The 22082-nt window shown below is 44.7% G+C and overlaps 1 protein-coding gene across 2 annotated transcripts in view; it reads right to left on the bottom strand.

Moving 5' to 3' along the window:
* LOC110485665 (paralemmin-3) overlaps positions 1-20536 on the bottom strand; it is a 28826-nt gene extending 8290 nt beyond the window's left edge. Inside the window, exons 1-3 of one of the 2 annotated variants that reach the window (XM_036940297.1) lie at positions 20430-20536; positions 1190-1241; positions 277-357 (exon numbers count right to left, since the gene is read on the bottom strand). In XM_036940297.1, coding sequence (XP_036796192.1) covers positions 277-357; positions 1190-1234 — 126 coding nt within the window. In that variant the 5' untranslated portion in view covers positions 1235-1241; positions 20430-20536. The other variant, XM_036940296.1, reaches the window with a different exon arrangement.
* Between the last annotated feature and the right edge of the window lie 1546 nt (positions 20537-22082).

The following is a 22082-nucleotide window of genomic DNA, read 5'->3' as shown; positions in this document are numbered from 1 at the left end:
AGAGAGAGCCTGTGTGTATGTGAGTGTATCTGAGTGTATGTGATCACTTTTCTGGCCAATTGACGTTACACTTCAGAATAAATAGTCCTACATAGTGAGAGGAGTGACGGGTCGGGGACAGTGAGAGGTGGTGACGGGCCGGGGACAGTGAGAGGGGTGACGGGCCGGGGACAGTGAGAGGGGTGACGGGCCGGGGACAGTGAGAGGGGTGACGGGCCGGGGACAGTGAGAGGGTGATGGTCAGACCTTCAGAGTGTGTGCGTGTGTGTGCGTCACCTTGAGCTGCTGTAGCCTCAGCCGCTCCTCCTCCATCTCCCTCTTGGCCCTCTCCTGTTCCTCCTGCAGACGACGCTTCTCCTGAGAGAGAGGGGAGAGAGGGGAGAGAGCAAGAGAGAGGCGAGAGAGGGTGGAGAGCAAGAGAGAGGGTGGAGAGCAAGAGAGAGGGGGGAGAGCAAGAGAGAGGGGGGAGAGAAAGAGAGAGGGGGGAGAGCAAGAGAGAGGGGGGAGAGCACGAGAGAGGGGGGAGAGCACGAGAGAGAGGATGGAGGGGTGAGGGGGCGCGAGAGAGAGAGGTGGAGGGGTGAGGGGGCGCGAGAGAGAGAGGATGGAGGGGTGAGGGGGCGCGATAGAGAGAGGATGGAGGGGTGAGGGGGCGCGAGAGAGAGAGGATGGAGGGGTGAGGGGCACGAGAGAGAGAGGATGGAGGGGTGAGGGGGCACGAGAGAGAGAGGATGGAGGGGTGAGGGGGCGCGAGAGAGAGAGGATGGAGGGGTGAGGGGGCGCGAGAGAGAGAGGATGGAGGGGTGAGGGGGCGCGAGAGAGAGAGGATGGAGGGGTGAGGGGGCGCGATAGAGAGAGGTGGAGTGATAAACAAAGAGGAAGAAAATAGAAACAGAGGGAGAATAAAGAGAAAACAGAAAGAAGAGGTGAAGATGTAAAAGAAAAGAAGAGAACACCTGGTCAAACCTGTCACACAGGAACCCTCACCATAGAGAGGTGGCCACCCTATAACAGTCACTGTGTCTCCATGGAAATACTGTGGCGTTGTTTTACTGGGCTGAGGGATGTGGCCTGGTGCGACACACTGCACTATGGGTAAATTATTCAGTAGCTACGGACATACAGTGCAAGGAGCAGTGCTTAGTTTCCATGTATGTGTGGTTGTGTGTGTGTCAGGTGCTTGACTCACAGTGATCGCCTGCAGTCTCTGTTGGTACTTCTCTGCCTCGTCCATCTTCAATCTGTGTGACAAGAAATTAAAGGTTATAGGTCACAGATATCATTTACCTTAGGAAGTAGTTAAAGTGCTGCTCTAGGAACAGTTTAGCCTTTTAGAGCACAATTAATACGGTTATATGGACAGGTGGGGACCTGATCCTTGATCAGCACTCTGACCCTGAGATACCTGGAAGCCTTAGTTGTTTATCTGGACGTTTCTATCTAGCTTGTGTTGTTTCACATTACGTATCCCTTGTGACATGGCCTCAGGCATCACAAGGCAAATGACTGTGTAACTACATGTTTGTATCCTCACAGCTGACACACAGCGGGACAATATGACTAACCCGACAGCCTGGAGGATGTGCTGTACTCGCCAACCTTTATTATAGAGCCTTTGTTTCCTACAACGTAAAAACAGATCATATATGCCATTTAGCAGACGCTTTTATCCAAAGCCTGCATACATTTTACATACGGGTGGTCCCAGGAATTGAACCCACTATCCTGGCTTTGCAACCGCCATGCTCTACAAACTGATTTATAGAGAACCAGGAGATATACTTCTACTGTGTAGAAACAACAGTGATATTTCCTACTCCCCAAGGGAATACTGGAGACTAGACCCAACGCACACAAAATGATCAAGTCCACTAGAAAAACATGACAATGACTAGTTTATACCTGCGATCTGGTGTAAAAAGAAACCAATCCCCACCTACCCTTCATTCTTCTACACACAGTTCCCATCCTCTGCTCCAAGCCTTAGAAAACTCCCTGATACCTCCCTCAAACCCCAACCTCCCTGGTGTTTGGAGGCATTGGGGCTATGGACAGCTTATAACCAGCTTATGAGCCTCCGTAGGGACTACGTCGGGTCTCATGGGGAGCCAGGAATAGCAGTGAGGAGATAAACAAACCGTCTTTGATGAGGAGCATTGTTGAGCTCCCTACAGACAGTCTGATAATTAGATACAATATGATGATACACAGCAGAGCGAGGGAGAGAGAAAGTTGGAGAAAACTTGCACAATGACTTCGTATTAGTCCAAGAGGAGTGGTGATCTCCTACATGCTTCTACGCCACATGAGGGCCAGTGTGTAACAGACACTCCTTCCAGACCAGGTCCATACGCACTACACTGTTAACTCAATGACATTTACAAATCAAATTGTAAGTGTAGACTAACAGTGAAATGCTGACATACAGGTCCTTCCCAACAATGCAGAGAGAGAAATAATAACACAAGGAATAAATACACAATGAGTAACTAATATATATATATGTATATAGCGTCCGCTACAGTAGGTGAGAAACGTCATCTTATGGACCCACCACACTAGCTAGCGGTGGCTAACGTATATTTGGTTGGCATGGCTTCAGTGCAAACACTCTCAAAGCCTTGGTGTGAAACACACAGTGTGAAAAAGGATGTATATTTGCCCTGTGGGGAGGCTACATGGTTTCTGCTAGCGTAGCGTTAGCACTCGCTGTGGGAACAGGTGGTTGTATAGCAGGGGCAGTAGCGTATCTTAATCATGACGGGCCCAGGTGCCCCAAAAAGCCGAAACGGGCCCCTACCACCACCCATATTTCCCTTAAAATGTCAATGATTTTGTTGGTACGGCTGTGTGTTAATATAACTAAGCATTGTAACAGCAGAGCAGAACCTAATCTAAGGGCACATTTGAAGCTGTTACCAGAGAAGCCGCAATATAGCCAATATATTCAGCACAAATACAAACAAAAAAATCATAAAAATAACTTTTATCGGCAAATAATAGGCAATAGCCTATATTATAAAACATAAGTACATAGAGCAATCTCTTGACAGAAACACAGCTAATGACCCAGGACATGTTCGCTGAAGTCGTGCACGGTGGCAAAACTGACATACCGCTATTTCAAATGATCTGCCTCCTGCAGAGGCCGATAGCAAAAACACCAGCAAATCAATCAAGAGGAGTATTCAAACAGATCTGCTTAAATGGCAGCATGTCTCTTAACACTGTATGACACGCATGTGCTTACTAATTACTCATATAGCCTAGTTAAACGTATAGGCTATGATGACAATGAAATGGCTCAGTGGCCGTGCACCAAAACATGGTTTCCTAAGACAGATAGTCGTAGATTGACAAGCAATGTAGATTAATCTCAATAAATCTGGATTTAAATAGGCTGTCTGGGCAGCCTGCCCTGTAAAAAATATAAGCTTACTCACTCATTTGATTGACATTCGACGGGCCTTGCGCTCTGCGAAGTCGTTGACTAAGGCATTCAAATCCATGTTGCCTGCCCTGGTGATTTCAACAGACAGAACAGCCAACCCACTCAGTCTCTCCTGCCCCATGCTGCTCCTCAGGTATGATTTAATTATTTTCAGTTTGGAAAAGGAGCGCTCGGCACTGGCTACCGTTACAGGCAGAGTCATGAAAAGGAGCACCGCTGTAACTACTTCCCAAAATGTGACTGAATTGTAATGCACAAAGAGCATCCTGACCAGGTCTCTCAGCGTAGTGTGCTTTGCTATTTCCTTCTTAAAAACAGGCCCTGATAGAGAGTAATTGGCCAGGGAAGCTTGCTGATACATCTTTGCTGTGATGTTCAGCCAGTCAGGCCTGTGGTCTCGTAGAGCGCATCATCATCTGCGTTGACCAAGGTAGTGGGATGGATGGATGGAGTCAGACTCGATGTTGCCCGCAGACTTTTAAATCTGTTTGACAGCTGGTGGATAACGATGTCAATCTTTGCATTAAAGTTGTTGACTCTAAAACTACTCTCCCCAGAAGACAATCGCTCGTCCTCGCATAGCACATCAAAATGACACCTCGCCTTCCTCCTCCGAGTGTCTTCAAATGCGTTCTGAGCTCCCCGTTTGTCGGCAAGGGTCTTAGCAGTGACTTTGGCATTCACAGAATCCTGTGGGAATCCGGACAGGACCTCTATAATGTCCTTGAGTGGGCTGACTGCCCTGTGCAGGTCTGCGTCTTCGGCCTGTAGCATTTTGGAGACAACGTTCACATTTTCTAAAACCTTAGTCTGCAGACTAAAACCATTTTCTAAAACCTTAGTCTGCACCGTCTCGGTGAGGGCCATCATCACGTTCCCATATCTGTATCTCAGGGCGTCAAGGGACTCGTATCTAGATGACTGTGTCCCACCCGCTGGACGTTTTAGAGTTGCATTGTCTTTTCTGATGCAAAATCAAATACCACTCAACACTTACCATCTCTTTATGCTATGCCCGAAGAAGTTGTATAACAGTTCAACAGTATCATAAAACTGTTTAATCTCTGGCACATTTTTGACAGAGTTGTTGAGAGTCAGGTTAAGATTGTGCGCTGCGCAATGCACATAAACAGCAAGCGGCTCTTTATCTGATATTCTGGCCGGCACACGCCGGATAGACCCGGCTCATGTTAGCAGCTCCATCATACCCCTGCCCACGCCATTTTGAAATATCCAGCCCATTATCCTCTATGCTGCCCAGGATTTTATGTCGAGTCTCCAGAAATCCCAAAAACAACTGTGATGGTCAGATCTGTGGTGACATTATTTACATCCGTTATCAATCTCACATAGCGATGAACTTGGATTAACTGGTCTACTTTGGAAACATCCGGTCTGGTGTCCATAATAGAAAGAAAATAAAAAATGGGTCTCCCTGAAGGCCACACTTCACTCGCTCGGCGAAGATTTAAATCAGCTCATTTTGGATTTGAGGACTGGGATAGTTAACGGATCCTGAGGTAGTTAACGGATGACAGCAGTTCAATTATACTGAGAAAATTCCCACTGTTGGCTTGCCTCAGCTTTTCACAGTGCCCTCTGAACGCCAAGTTACATGATGCAAGCGTGAAAGTTACATTAATAGGATAGGCGTCCCGCTAGCGGCACACCTCGACAACATCCGGTGAAATTGCAGAGCACGAAATTCAAATTACATAAATATTTAACATTCATGAAAATACAAGTGTTATACATCAAAATAAAGATTAACATCTTGTTAATCCAGGCTTTACGGCGAAAGCATACCATGCAATTATCTGAGGACAGCGCCCCGCTGACAAAAGCATACAAACATTTTCAGGCCAAGTAGAAGAGTCACAAAAGTCAGAAAAAGCGATACAATTAATCACTTACCTTTGATGATCTTCATCTGGTTGCACTCACAAGAGTCTTGATTCCAGCCTTGGTTGTAGTGGTGTAGTACGACTAGTAGTGGTGTAGTACGAAAAACACCGCCTTTCATCATCTATTGGGAATGGGCCAGTAGGTTTACACGAGCCTAATGCAATAACGTGCCATTTAACTTTTGCATCCACATTTGTTGCATAATGCCCCGTCAGGTGGATTGGTAAAAAGGCCATCTATCCCACTTCCACAGCCGCCACGATTCTAGCCTCGCCCTGCTCCTCTTCCTCCACGCCCGGGGATAGCTTGTCCGGCCTGGCTTGTGCTCAGGGTCATATCCTCCGATATCTGACAACCTGTATTCTCCTCTGTCAAAGCTGCTTCTTCTGGCACGATGGAACAGCTTGGCCTTGGCTCACTTGACCCGCTAAAAGCTGCTGCTGGCGATGAGAAACCTACATCCTCTTCTGTTCCCGTTACTTTCCTTGTGATAGTAACTGCTGCACTTGAACTGCATCTGAAAAATGAAACTAATTTTGATACCTCCTTTGCTTTCTCATTTTTGGCCTCCACTTTTTAAATCCGTAATTTTTTATTCTGGACTTTCTCTCTTTACTCATTTTTACGGCCGTTGTCTCGATAGTTAGCTCAACGATGACAGAAACAACAATGCTTTGGAGAGTATTTGCACAATGAATCCCAGAATGCATTTCATTATCTTAACATGGCATTGAAACTATTAAATAATATGATTTATTTAGCAAGTTAATTGGATTTATTGTCATCAATACACTAAAATATCACGCTGACGTATGTAGTGGCAAAAAAAAAACATTTTGTTGGTGAAACCATCAGTGGGATCATGTATCATATAGCCTACGTTAAAGACAGATCTTCTCGTCAAATCGTAGACGTGATGGACCCGCGTCAACAATTAATACTTGGGCACGGTGGGGCGGTATTCAAATTACATAGGGGGCCCGCAGCTCCGGGCCCGGGTATGTCGTGGGACGTGATGTGACCACATGTCGGTCTCTCACAGACACACGGTTACTCAGCAGTAATAGAAGGTTGTGGACGTGTCGTGCACAAGTACACATTGAGGTGGACGTGTTGGGGGTTGTGTCAAACTCACATGAGGGGTTTCTAGTCAAGTCTCAGATCAAATGATGAGGGTCAGGTTGGGAAAAGGCTAAATCAGTCCATACGGTGACATCACCGTGGCGATCAAACAGAGTTCAGCCACGCACACTGACACAATTACCCCCGTGTTGCCGTCGGCGACCGACGCAGCACGACACACTTCAAAGCAATGACTGTTTCTGCTCCATTTCCTCCTGACATTTGGAGTTAGAGGGGGACAGAGACCAGGCTGACCCTGTGAGGTTCAAACAGGAAACACACACACACACACCCTTTGTTCATTAGCACAGGTAGAGGTAGTACTTGCTAGTGGAGCATGTCAACACTACCTCAGTTAGCGCAGTAATGTTAAGTAAATGTACGAGTATGGCTTCATTTACATGCATGATGTTTTTAGGGTGCAGACAACAGTTATACAGTAGTGGATAAAGCATAAACAGACTGGGATCCTATCCAGGCTATTCCACTAGTACCCCAGGGTTCTGATCTGTACCTAGGCGTCATGCCATGGGATAAGACAATGGTTTACACTACACTGGAGGTCGTACTGGAGCAATACACATTGCACTGAAGGTTGGGTCATTTGGGAGTGAAGATGAGATCGTAATAGGGCTCACATGTTGCCATGGAGACAGAGTTAATCCAATCTAGAGTGTGAATAAGTATATTTTAAGTCTGAGCGGCCAGAGGAAGTATTTTACTTTCCGAGAGGACTTCAACAAATCAGAATTATCTGGGCTCTACGCCCCTAGCCTCTGGGAGGAAGTGAGACTGTGCTCGACTAGCCTTGACTGGCCACCTCTTGTCGACAGAAAGGAAGTCCGGTCTGGTGTGTGAATGTGAGAGAGATGTGTTGTGGGGATAAGGTGGTGTGTGTGTCTTTGGGGTGGGGGGGTGGGATGGACAGGCTTCAGCATTCAGCATCCAACACGACAAGACAGCCTTTCAAAGGATGCCGAATAGCACCATGGGCCCAACAAATAAAAATAAAGAATCAAGGCTTCTTCCTCTGTCTATCCGTGTCAGACACATTGCCACAGTCCAAGGCCATTGGAAACTGGCATCGCATCTCTCTCTCTGTGTTTGGGAAGAGGGAAAGAACACACACCAGTAAGTGTCCTCCAGACGATCGGCGACGAGCCATCCAATCACAAACACCCAGATCTCACACACATCCCCTGCTGTTGTTATTGGCTGCCAGTCAGGAGTTGATTGAAATAGACCCCACCAATCATAACAGAGTTCCTGGAAAGAGTCCTCATTCTTTATGTGTGTGAGAAAATAATCAAAGGCAATTCCTCTGTTTGTGTGTGTGTACACTCAATCATAGAGTCTGTAGCTTGAGGGGGCGATTTGATGCAAAGTGCTTTTTCATCATCCATAGATTTTCAGTTCCTCACAGAGGGTCAGTCTGGTAGAGAAATCCTCTTTGTCATGGTTGTGCTGCTGGTTTAGATACAGACACCAACCTAGGAGGAGCCAGATAAATCAATCATAGTGTTGCGAGTGTGTGTGAGAGAGATGAGAAGAGTGTGTACGTGACCAAGTGTGTCTGATATACAGTACAAGTCAAATTTGGACACCTACTCATTCAAGGGTTTTTCTTTGATTTTACTATTTTCTACATTGTATGACATAACACATATAGAATCATGTATTACGCAAAAAAAAGTTCAATTAAAGTAGCCACCCTTTGCCTTAATGACAGCTTTGCACACTCTTGGCACTCTCTCAACCAGCTTCATGAGGTTGTCACCTGGAATGCATTTCAATTAACAGATGTGCCATGTTGAATTGTATTTTGTGGAATTTCTTTCCTTCTTAATATGTTTGAGCCAATCAGTTGTGATGTGACAAGGTAGGGATAGTATACAGAATATAGCCTTATTTGGTAAAATACCAAGTCCATATTATGGCAAGAACAGCTCAAATAAGCAAAGAAACGAGAGTCCATCACTACTTTAAGATATGGTCAGTCAACACAGAACAACACAAAAACATCAAGCGCTATGATGAAACTGGCTCTCATAGGGACCACCACAGGAGTGGAAGACCCAGAGTTACCTCTGCTGCAGAGGATAAGTTCATTGGAGTTACCAGCCTCAGATATTGCAGCCCAAATAAATGCTTCAGAGCTCAAGTAACAGAAACAGCACAACATCAAATGTTCAGAAGAGACGGCGTAAATCAGGCCTTCATGGTCGAATTGCTGCAAAGAAACCACTACTAAAAGGACACCAATAAGAAGAGACCTGCTTGTGCCAAGAAACACGGGCAATGGACATTAGACCGGTGGTAATCTGTCCTTTGGTCTGATGAGTCCAAATTTGAGATTTTTGGTTCCAACCGCCGTGTCTTTGTGAGACGCAGAGTAGGTGAACGGATGATCTCTGCACGTGAAGCATGGAGGTAGTGGTGTGATGGTGCTTTGCTGGTGACACTGTCAGTGATTTATTTAGAATTCAAGGCACACTTAACCAGCATGGCTACCACAGCATTCTGCAGAGATACACCATCCCACCTGGTTTGCGCTTAGTTGGACTGTCATTTGTTTTTCAACAAGACTATGACCCAAAAACACACCTCCAGGCTGTGTAAGGGCAATTTGACCAAGAAGGAGAGTGATGGAGTGCTGCATCAGATGACCTGGCCTCCACAAATCACCCAAACTCAACCCAATTGAGATGGTTTGGGATGAGATGGACTGCAGAGTGAAGAAAAAGCAGCCAACGAGTGCTCAGCATTTTGGGAACTCCTTCAAGATGTTTGGAAAAGCATTCCAGGTGAAGCTGGTTGAGAGAATGCCAAGTGTGCAAAGTTGTCATCAAGGCAAAGGGTGGCTAATTTGAAGAAACTAAAATATATTTTGATTTGTTTAACACTTTTTTGGTTACTACATGTGTTATTTCATAGTTGATGTCTTCACTATTGTTCCACAAAGTATAAAATAGTAAAAATAAAGAAAAACCTCTGAACGAGTAGGTGTGTCCAAACTTATGACTGGCACTTTATATATATATATATATTTTTTTTGTGTGTGATGACAGGAATCTATGGTGTTTGCTTGGGCCAGATCCAACAGCACACTTCCCACTATAATTTCTTTGTGACAGGCTGGGTCAGGGGAATGAAAACACTGCATTCCTATTGAGCAGTGTGTGTGTGTATGTGTATGCTGCAATAGCAGCCCAGTGTCAACAGTGAACAGACTGGGAGTGTGGCAGGGATCACCAAAGAAAACTACAGATCACTATTCTTAGTCATTTATCAAGTTACTCCACATAACAAATGTCTGGTGGATTCAATGACTTCTTACACACACACACACACACACACACACGATTATTTCAGTATTGCATCATTATCTGCAACGGTGCTTGGCGTGCACAGTAATGTCATTATACAGTAAATAACAAATAACATGTAGGTTTGTGTGGGATGTTTCCTCCTCTTCACAGTGTTGGGCTATAAGGAGTCTCAGCCCAGGGTGCATCAATGCCCCCTCTGTCAGGTGCTCCTTTGAGTACCGCACACACACACACACACACACACACACAATAATGTCTCTGTTTGTCCAGGGGCCGGGCTTCTCCTCCTCCACCGCGCTCTCTGCAATATCCTCCACTGGTGCAGTGGAAACTAAGGTACAACACACACACACACACCATCCCTTCGCTCACTGCCTACCTGATCCCTCAACCCTGGAGGCAGCTCTCTAAGCCTGGCCTACTGAACACTTCTCTCAGGGGAATTACCAGCTGAACTATCTGAGCTACACTGGCTGCGTCCCAATGGCAACCCATTGCCTACATAGTGCACTACTTTTGACCAGAGCTCTATGGGTCTGGGTCAAAAGTAGTGTACTACGTAGGGAATAGGGTGCCATTGGGACGCATGCAGTGAATTGAGGGGAGTTAAAAAGGATAAAGTACCAGACAAAAAAAAAGTGTAACATTTGCCATTGATCAGGCAGAGAGCTGAGGGTTCTATGTAGTTGGAGAGTAAGCCATGCTGACTGTCTAAGACTAAGCCATGAGAGAGAGAACAAGAGATGAGAGGACAACAGCATTCTACTGAGACCGAGCAGGACACGACATGCTGTTGAAACACTGATATGTCTGTGATTGTGTGTGTGGCTTATTTGAGTTAATCATAAGCACTCATATGTCAGGCTCTATATCTTCAGGAAATGTGGGAGTGTGTGTATATATAGAGGTGAGAGAGGGGTGAAAGGTCAGCATGTAGGTCTCGTATCTAGAACCACTGTTTAAACACAACCTGACAGGTAACACAAATCCCACCACACACACGCGAGGTGAAGCACCAGTTGATTGACATAACCAGGAGAGGGGGAGGAGTCAGATAGAGGAGGAGTCGGAGAGACAGAACTGCTGGGTACATTATTATTTATTTATTTTAAAGGTTCTTACACGTTTGCTTTGGCAAAATGTTTGACTTTGTAAGTTGCTACACTTTCCATATCAATAAACCTTGTTTCTTGAATTTAATTGAAAGTGTCAGAGAGAAACAGAGTGAGCAAGGGAGAGAGAGAGAGAGAGCGATCGAGCGCGAGAGAGAATAAGATCAAGAGACTAACAGGGGCCCAGGTTGAGACACCTGTTCTGACAAGACACCCCGGGCTGCCTCACAGCACAAACATGTCACACACACACCATTTCCAATTGTCGCCAGAGACGTTCAGATGTTTCAGAGAACTGACATCCCTACTTATTATCCCCTTTGTCATCACTGACTCCATTAGTTAAAGCACAAAATGACATGTCAAACCAGCTCGTTGAATATACACAGGGCCACGTGTATTCTCACACACACACAGGCGCAAAATACAAACAAGCCTAATACAAACAAGCCTAACACACCTAAACCTAGCTGCTCACACAGACAATAGGACATGATATTGTATGGTTCTGTCATTTGACCTACTTTTGATCTAACTATTTTGGGCTGTTCTGTAATGAGAATACTGAGTCACCTCCGCCTAACATTGTCTGGGTGCAGCAGCAGTCTCATCCCAGCTCTGAGAGGTGTGACATGTAATGGCTTGCTTCAGTGCTTTCCCCTGTTTTGTCTCTCTGTGTGTGTGTGTGTGTAAAGGATTATAGCGCGTGTGTGTGTGTGTGTGTGTGCCTGCATGTATGCATATCTGTGTAACTCTGAAACAGGTTTGGAGAAAGCTATCCAGGACTGGTGTAATCTGGTCTCAGTTCATCTCCACTGTTATTATTGGGTGAAGACCAGGAGCTGTGTTTGCCTTGGGGCCTAGCAGCTAAGCTAACGTGTCTAAGCTAAGTTAACAGAGAAAGCAAATCTAAACTGAAGGACCCATTTCAGACAGGTCACAGTGACTCCTTACCCTACTTCTGATACAGAGACAAAGTCCTAGAATAGATGTGCTCCATCTGCAGGCAGACAGACAACCGCTGTAATGTTTAACGTCAACATTCCTCATTATCACCCAGGACAAACATAGTCCCAGTCCCATTCCAACCGGACAAACACAGTCCCATTCCAACAGGACAAACACAGTCCCATTCCAACGGGACAAACACAGTCCCATTCCAACGGGACAAACACAGTCCCATTCCAACGGGACAAACACAGTCCCATTCCAACGGGACAAACACAGTCCCATTCCAACAGGACAAACACAGTCCCATTCCAACAGGACAAACACAGTCCCATTCCAACAGGACAAACACAGTCCCATTCCAACAGGACAAACAGTCCCATTCCAACAGGACAAACACAGTCCCATTCCAACCGGACAAACACAGTCCCATTCCAACCGGACAAACACAGTCCCATTCCAACCGGACAAACACAGTCCCATTCCAACCGGACAAACACAGTCCCATTCCAACCGGACAAACACAGTCCCATTCCAACCAGACAAACACAGTCCCATTCCAACCAGACAAACACAGTCCCATTCCAACGGGACAAACACAGTCCCATTCCAACGGGACAAACACAGTCCCATTCCAACGGGACAAACACAGTCCCATTCCAACAGGACAAACACAGTCCCATTCCAACAGGACAAACACAGTCCCATTCCAACAGGACAAACACAGTCCCATTCCAACAGGACAAACACAGTCCCATTCCAACAGGACAAACAGTCCCATTCCAACAGGACAAACACAGTCCCATTCCAACAGGACAAACACAGTCCCATTCCAACCGGACAAACACAGTCCCATTCCAACCGGACAAACACAGTCCCATTCCAACCGGACAAACACAGTCCCATTCCAACCGGACAAACACAGTCCCATTCCAACCGGACAAACACAGTCCCATTCCAACCAGACAAACACAGTCCCATTCCAACCAGACAAACACAGTCCCATTCCAACCGGACAAACACAGTCCCATTCCAACCGGACAAACACGGTCCCATTCCAACCGGACAAACACGGTCCCATTCCAACCGGACAAACACAGTCCCATTCCAACCCATTGGAGGAGGAAATGAGAGACACTACATCACCCATCTTCTGTGGGATTGTTAATCAGAAAAGATGGGTGATTGGATTAATATAAGGAAATGAAGCAAACAGTGGGATTTAGAGCACGGTATCCCTTCAAAGGCCAAAGGCCATCTGGGGCTGTGATTCACCAGCAGGTTGTGATTCACTAGCATGTCTTTATGAGTCTAGCCATGTTGACAAAGCCTTGGGAATCTAAGGGGAGTACACGTTGCCTAAGCGATGTTTCTGGTATGCAGACATACCATGGTATCCCACACTGTCACCTCCTGACCCTGGTGTACTGGTGACCCAGCTCACAGTGCTGAGGAACTAAGAGTGACCTTTGACCTCAGTTTATGTCAAATCACCCACCTGATCTGGTCTGAGTGGAACCGTTTAAATCTGAGTTTCCATGTTATGAACTGTCAAGTAGGCTACCCAACTGACCTAAGCAAACTCCTCAGGGTGGTGGGCGTGGCCTAAGCAAACATCTCGGGGGTGGTGGGTGTGGTCTAAGCAACCTGAAGCAAACAGATACCATATATTAGACCAATGTCTGACGTCAGGTTGCACCCCCAGACATCCAAACATGGCAGTTGCATTGGTATTTCACACTGCTTGCACAGATTAAGCGTGCCCGGCCACGGGAGCACATATCTAACAAACAGTAGCTGATCATGCAAATAGTATTCAAAGGAGACTCCAAAATAAGAGTCCTTATCACGATGAGCAAACTATCAGCTAATGTTGTACAATGCAGTGAATGATTCTATTGTAGACAAGAGACTATACCAACGAAACTGACTCAAAGCCAAAAAGGAGGCTTAGGTTAGTCCACACCCATAGGACAAGTCAGCCCTTTCACACCATGGCAACCTCTTGGCGTCATGACAACCTGTGGGCAGCTGAAATGCCCATTGATCAAAAACCTCATTCACAAACCAGGCTCCTCTACCTTAGACTGAGTAAGCACACTGCTCTCTCTCTCACACACACACACACACACACACACACACACACACACACACACACACACACACACACACACACACACACACACACACACACACACAGCAGTAAAAATCATTCTCAACGGCAACTATCATTGTTAGATAGCAAAGACAGTTAAGGTTAGATAAATATTGTGACAACCTTAAAATAGCCTCTCGTCCCTGTCATAAATTAGGTGCCTGGAATAGCTTCCTTAACTAGGGTCTCAGGTAAAACTACTACTACTGGGCAATTCCACGATAAAATGTGCAAAGTTTGGTAACAGAATTACAGTTTGTACCACACAAACCATACTTCTGTTACCAAAATTTGATTTGGCACTATTCAAGACAATGTGTTTTTGTATTTATTTCTGTGGAAATTGTTAAAAGTAGTCCTTGTAAATAGAGCTGTATGATTTCTCTAACTTTGCAATCATTGGTTTTTGTTTGGCATACATTTTAAAGTGAAAAACCTGAGTCAGCGTAATTCGGGTATCTTGGACTTGCCCTACCACTTCCACACACACCAGTTTCATGGGTTGCTCGCTATGATGAAGGGCTAGGTAATTACTAAGAGCTAAACAGCTGACTTTATCATGTCAGAATAGGCCCTATTTCCTTGTTTATACTATCACCCCCAGACCATTACCTCGACATCAATAATACATGATTTAAAGTGTCACATAATTGTCTTGGTGTTTTATGTGGTCTGTAGTGATGCCTTGCCAGCAGGCGTGGAGGAGGGGTTTGTACTGTGGGGATAGGAGAAAGATAACTTTTTTTTCGGATCACTGTCGGATGATTCTAGACCGTGGAGACACACAAAATGTAAACTGTACCTTTTCCAGGTCACACTACCTTCCCGGACAAAGTCAAGACACTGACAAACAAAAAAAATCCCACTTACACATACCACAAACACCTTGGGAGCCTCTAAGATCAGGTACAAAAGACTGACATCACACAGACTGATGAGACAGATCACTGGAGTTATGTACTATAGTGTAGAGAGCATGGGATCTCTGCTACAGTACTTCTAATGGTAATAATTAGTCAGTGTCATGTACAGGAACTGTTATGTTGTGCAAGTGAGCAGAACTGAACCGGCGAGAAGGAATGAAAGAGAGAAACAGACAACGATAGAGGAATTGGAAGAAACAGACAACGATAGAGGAATTGAAAGAGAGAAAGAGACAGTAAAATAGAAACAAAGAGGTAGAGAAAAATAGGCAAACATTGTATTAGAGAGAGAAACGGAGAGAAAGGGGGGTAGCGTAGTCACTGCAGGGCAGTGTGAGGCATTGAGGAATTTCCCTCCAGCAGACTAGTCATCCATCACCCAGGGAAGAGAGAGATCTCATCACTCCATCTCTCCCTTCACCATGATTTATCTCTCTGTTTTTATCTCCCTCGGTCTTGTCAGTGTGACACTCGCTCTCTACAGCAGGATAGCAGAGATAAAAATCCAACTGATGTGGTTACGCTTACTTCAGTTTCATCTTTCTTTTGCACCCCTCCTCTCTCTCCCCCAACAATCTCACCCACACCAATATATTTCACACATACAGTATATATACATACAGTATACATACAGTATATACACTGCTCAAAAAAATAAAGGGAACACTAAAATAACACATCCTAGATCTGAATGAATGAAATATTCTTATTAAATACTTTTTTCTTTACATAGTTGAATGTGCTGACAACAAAATCACGCAAAAAATTATCAATGGAAATCAAATGTATCAGCCCATGGAGGTCTGGATTTGGAGTCACACTCAAAATTAAAGTGGAAAACCACACTGCAGGCTGATCCAACTTTGATGTAATGTCCTTAAAACAAGTCAAAATGAGGCTCAGTACTGTGTGTGGCCTCCACGTGCCTGTATGACCTCCCTACAACGCCTGGGCATGCTCCTGATGAGGTGGCGGATGGTCTCCTAAGGGGCTCTCCTCCCAGACAATGCCACAGATGTCCCAAGTTTTGAGGAAGTGTACAATTGTCATGCTGACTGCAGGAAAGTCCCCCAGAGCTGTTGTCAGATAAATTAACAGAAAATGATCTACCATAAACTGCCTCCGTTGTTTTAGAGAATTTGGCAGTACGTCCAACCAGCCTCAGAACACCAGACCACGTGTATGGCGTTGTGTGGGCACAGGTGCACCCCAGCACAAGGTGCCATTCACGTGGTACATACACGACGCCATACACGTGGTCTGCGGTTGTGAGGCTGGTTGGACGTACTGCCAAATTCTCTAAAACAACGTTGGAGGCAGTTTATGGTAGAGAAACAGCTCTGGGGGACTTTCCTGCAGTCAGCAGGACAATTGTACACTTCCTCAAAACTTGGGACATCTGTGGCATTGTGTTGTGTGACAACTGCACAATTTAGTGGCATTTTATTGTCCCCCAGCACAAGGTGCACCTGTGTAATGATCATGCTGTTTAATCAGCTTCTTCATATGCCACACCTGTCAGGTGGATGGATTATCTTGGCAAAGGAGAAATGCTCATTAACAGGGATGGAGAAAAAAATGTGCACAAAATGTGAGAAATAATATTTTTGTGCGTATTGAACATTTCTGGAAACTTTTATTTCAGCTTATGAAACATGGGACCAACACTTTACATGTTGAATTTGCATGCACACCCACACACTCAGTGGCCAGTTTATTAGGTACACACATCTAGTACCGTGTCGGACCCACTCCAGAACAGATTATTCTTCCAGGCATGGAAATGTTACTTAATTGGTATCAAAGGACCTAACGTGTGCCAGGAACACCTTCCCCACACCATTACACTACCGCTACCACCTGTACCTCTGACACCAGTCAGGGTGGGGCCATGGACTCATGCTGCTTATGCCAAATCCTGACTGCCATCAGCATGACGCATCAGAAACCAGGATTCGTCAGATCAGGAATTGTTTTTCAACTCAGTTGTCCATTGTTGATGATCGTGTGCCCACTGGAGCCGCTTTGTCTTGTTTTTAGCTAATAGGAGTGGAACCCGGTGTGGGTCATCTGCTGCAATAGTCAAATCCGTGACAAGCACTGACGAGTTCCGAGATGCCGTTCTGCTCCGTTATTTGCCCGTTTGTGGCCCGTCTGTTAGCTTACACGATTCTTACCATTCTCATTCGACCTCTCATCAATGACCTGTTTTCGCCCACAGGACTGCCGTTGAATGAATGTTTTTTTCACACCATTCTCTGTAAACCCTAGACACTGCTATGTGTGAAAATCCCAGGAGGCTGGAACTGGTGCACTAGCAATCATACCACACTCAGTCGCTTAAGTGACTTGTTTTGCCATATAACGAGCCATGGCCACGCGACTCAGTAGTTGTAGGCGCGAACCAATTTCATGAACGTGGTGGTGTGCCTAATAATATATAAAACAAATGTAAATAACTTACTTAATCTAATAGTGCACTGCATTACATTTTACACAAACCAACCACACACACAGGCATCAGAGAGAAAGACTTCAGTCAAAGGTGAACACAGATGGTTTAAAGCAGAACGACCAGTTCGATGTCTCTGAACCCTGTCTGGTTCAGGTTCACTCAGCCTGGTCTCATAGACTAAAAACAACATGGTAAATGTAAATCTGAGACACCTCAAATTAGTATGATATGTTACGTTTGGTATGGCTACATAAGACAGATCAAGGTAAAAATTAAGAGAGGGTCTATAACGTGAACGTCTAGCAACCCAAACGGTGAGTGTTTGAATCTCATCACGGACAACTTTAGCATTTTAGAAACGTTTTACCTACTTACTACTGTTTAGCCTTAAACCCTAACCCCTAGCCTATCTAACGTTAGCCAGGTGCTAACATTAGCCACAACAAATTGGAATTATTAACATATGTTTAGCAAATTCATAACATATTTTATTTATTTGTATTTCATTTCACCTTTATTTAACCAGGTAGGCCAGTTGAGAACAAGTTAATTTACAACTGCAAACTGGCCAACTGGCCAAGAAAGCAAAGCAGTGCAACAAAAACATCACAGAGTTACACATCAACAAACGTACAATCAATAACACAATAGAAAAATCAATGTACAGTGTGTGCAAATGTAGAAGAGTAGGGAGATAGGCAATAAATAGGCCATGGAAGTGAAATAATTACAATTTAGCATTAACACTGGAGTGATAGATGTGCAGATGATGATGTGCAGGTATAGATACTGGGGTGCAAAAGAGCAAGAGGATAAGTAACAATATGGGGATGAGGTAGTTGGGTGTGCCATTTACAGATTGGCTATGTACAGGTACAGTGATCGGTAAGCTGCTCTGACAGCTGATGCTTAAAGTTGGAGAGGGAGATATAAGACTCCAGCTTCAGTGAGTCATTGGCAGCAGAAAACTGGAAGGAAAGGCGGCCAAAGTAAGTGTTGGCTTTGGGGATGACCAGTGAAATATACCTGCAGGAGCGCGTGCTACTGTTGCTATGCTGACCAGTGAGCTGAAAAATGGCGGGGCTTTACCTAGCAAAGACTTATAGATGATGACATTAAACATATACACCATACGAAACATCTGAATAAGTGAAGTATTTCAAATTTACATCCAAAATAATACAAAATGCTCTGAGACCAGGCAGGTTCACTAGATACCAAACGGAAGAAAAACGGATGAAACAGGGAGTAACTACCTGAATTTGTCCATTAAGAAACATTTGTTTTTCGATTTTCTGTTGCAAAACAGAAAGCTACAATGTGCAGTAATGAATATGTCCCTGGTTATAGGGACTTAAAGAGTGAACTGAACACCATACTACTTCCTAGAAACAAAATGAGTCAGAGGTTCAATTATGTTCACGACACCCTCGGGCTAGCACACACAGTTAGGGCCTAGGGGGTTCAGCGAAGGAAGACTTTAAAGAGTACGTCCCTCGAGACCTGTTGGGAGTCTCCCCTGTAACCTGGGATCCCTCCCCCCACATGCATATGTCTCTGTTTGCTAGCTAAGCAGATCTATGTGCTGTTGGTTTTAGATGACTCAGGTTAAAGCCCCTGGCTTCTTCTCTCAGAATGAGACCAGGCTTGGTCTACATAATGATGTCACCTCAGCAGTTTACAATGCAGCAGAGTGAATGAGCAACTCTGTGCATTGAACATCACATAGGCAAGAAGATATGGACATTACACACAGTCCATGTGTCTCAGCACATTAGTAGGAACATACCGTATGTGTTCACATATTACGCAAGTCAGTTCCTACATCTAACGGTCCCTTGCATTTACGCAGGACACATAATCAGTGTGAGCCAAGGGATTCTGTTGGATGGGTAATAGTTTAGCGTGTCGGCTATGTTGTTGTGTGTGTAGGTGGTGCAACAGCAGCTAGGCACTATCACCATGCTCTATTAGTCTCCGCGATAGAGAGCTGGCCCAATTTGTTCCGTCATCCCAGAACGCATTCATTAACTAGGTTATAATGAGCTACATTTACCCGTCCCTTTGAGGTATATTATATCCTCTGTATTTAAATACTCCATTCAAGTGTATCATGATTTCTGAATGTACCCTCTAGAAATGTGGGAGATCTGTGAAATAACTCGAATCGATATGGAAAAGCTCGACATCATTTTGGCAACATTATATAACCTTTCCTTCCAAATGTGTTTTTTCTTCCCTATGAGGCCTCTTTGTGACTATCCACACTCACTGTCAAGTTCATTTCTAAGCTGATGAATGAATATATCAACAAATAAGATGGGACCAAATGTAACTATGATTCTATAATTATTCGGTGAATCTGTGGCTTAATGGTTTACAGAGGTCATGCACGTTGCAAATCATCCGCTTGCAGCCAGGCCTGTCGTTGCGTGCGCACACGGATCACATTTGTAGCACGAGTTGGCACGAGTTCAAAAGGTGTCAACCCAAGGACGTTTACTAACTTTCTGCAGTCAGGAAAACTGTCAAATTCAGTAGAAAACAAAAGCAAAGTAACTTTGAAATCGAAAGGTGTTGCCTAATAATATTATTGCAGACACTTACCTGTTTGTTCCAACGTGGCCACTCGGCGTTGTCGGTGGTTAGAAATTAAATATTTAAAAACGAAAGCAAGAAAAACACTGACGTGGTTTAACAAGAGTTTTGCAATAAAGAAATATAACGCAGGTGAAAGCCTCCTGTCGCTCCTCTACTTAGGAATTGTTTTTTAAAAAAGGCAGGAAATCCACCTATGAAAAACAAACACCTGAGCGTTTTATCCGCTTGTGAAACGCCAAACGTCACATCAGTGCAGCAGACACACGATAACGTGAAACTTAAAACGTCTATTAGGTTTTTAAAATAGACATGGGAGTACAGCAAAATCCCTTTCAGAGAAATATGTTTGTCACTCCCTGCCTCCCAAACCGAGTCGGTGCGTGTCCAAAATGCACGGGAGCTCAGAAGCAACGTTCTGTTACAGTTACCTGACTCATGTTCCGTGTTGTGCTGTGCTGGGTGGCCAACCCTCTTTTCAGAGAGCAGCACAGGGATAGTTGCGTGTTGTTCGTATGTACCAACTGTAGGTAGTGATAAGTGGACTTTCCATTCCACAGGAGCAACCATAGACATTGAAACCAGGGCGCAACAGGTAACACAACTGACAATAGTTTATTATGTGACGTGAAATGGAGAATGGGCAATGTGAACATCACAAAAGTTATCGACAAACAAAGAGTAATAGCATCTAGAAGGGAGCAGTAGTAGCCTGATCCATCCCGGTATCCTCCTATGTTCTCATTCTACAAGCGTGATATTGGAATATAGGCTAAATGCACCCAGAGCAACAGTGGCATTACTATTTTAACGTCTGGAGATGTGGGCAATATTCTCGTTCCCGTAAATTACAGATTACTTATATATATTTCATTGCTCCATATTCCGATCTGAATAATTATGTCCAAACTAACTCCCAAGCTATTTAAACATAATATCCTTGACTGTAATCCATCAAATGGACTCTCACAAACACACACATGGGCACAATAACACGTACCCTGAATCGCCCTAGTTTTGATTCTTGAATAAAAAGGAAACCGTAGGAGTTCTTCACATTGAGAGCCAAACACTGTATTAGTCATGTCCCTTCCAACAATGTGTGTGCGCACGTACGCGCATTGCATGTGTGCCTGCATACATGCCCCCACGTGTGCGTGCACAAAGCAAGAGAGTGTATGTTAGTCGTTGTCTCATGCTCTACTTTCGTCTCTACAGTGTACCTGTCTATTGAGGTTGCTACTGTCCCTGATTTGCCCTTGTATTCCACTTTTACTCCTTTGACTCGTATTAAAACTACATTCATATGCATGACTTTGACTCTTATTAAAACTACATTCATATGCATGACTTTGACTCTTATTAAAACTATGTTAATATGCATGACTTGGCATCTGTGCTTGAGCTCACACATTATCATAATGGCTCTCAGACAGGTAAAAAATGATGCATAATAATATCTTACATCACATGATTGAAAAACGCATATCTGCAAAGTAGTGAGAAAGTATTTAATGTTATTTGTCCTTTGAGAGTGGCCCGTTAGAGACTGCAGTAAAGATATGAATAACTACTGTTACTCTCTTGGCCAGGTGGTGTATTGTTGAAACCTCTTCCTTTAGACCTCATTAAAATCGTCTGGGGTTGATGCAGTACAGTCCCAGCCAATGTCCCTCTCCCCCATACTGCGTGTGGGTGTACGTGTGTACATGTGTGCGTGCCTCAATGAATGTCACTCCTTATCATGGGAATGGGATGCTGTGTTTCCATGGGAACTACACACACAAAAAAATCTTGATGCTTTTAACAGTCAGTCACAAGGAAACTAACTCTCTCCCTTTGCCAGGTCTATGCACTGGACATATTGTATTGAAGGCGTGTTTACATGATATATCCTATCCACCCTCTCCAACAGGCTTATTGAAATGCAGGCCTCAAGTTGTCATCCTTCCCCTCCAATCAGGGACTGATTCAGACCCGGGGGACACCGGGTGAGTGACTCTTTGGACCAATCAGTGACATTACCAATCAATTAACTACCAGGGAAAATGATAACCAGCCCCACCACAGACCTGAAGGCCTTG

This window comes from Oncorhynchus mykiss, chromosome 13 (genome assembly GCF_013265735.2).
Source record: "Oncorhynchus mykiss isolate Arlee chromosome 13, USDA_OmykA_1.1, whole genome shotgun sequence".
NCBI lineage: Eukaryota > Metazoa > Chordata > Actinopteri > Salmoniformes > Salmonidae > Oncorhynchus > Oncorhynchus mykiss.
Note: the sequence above shows the minus strand (reverse complement) of the source record. Positions and strands in the feature narration are given on the sequence as shown.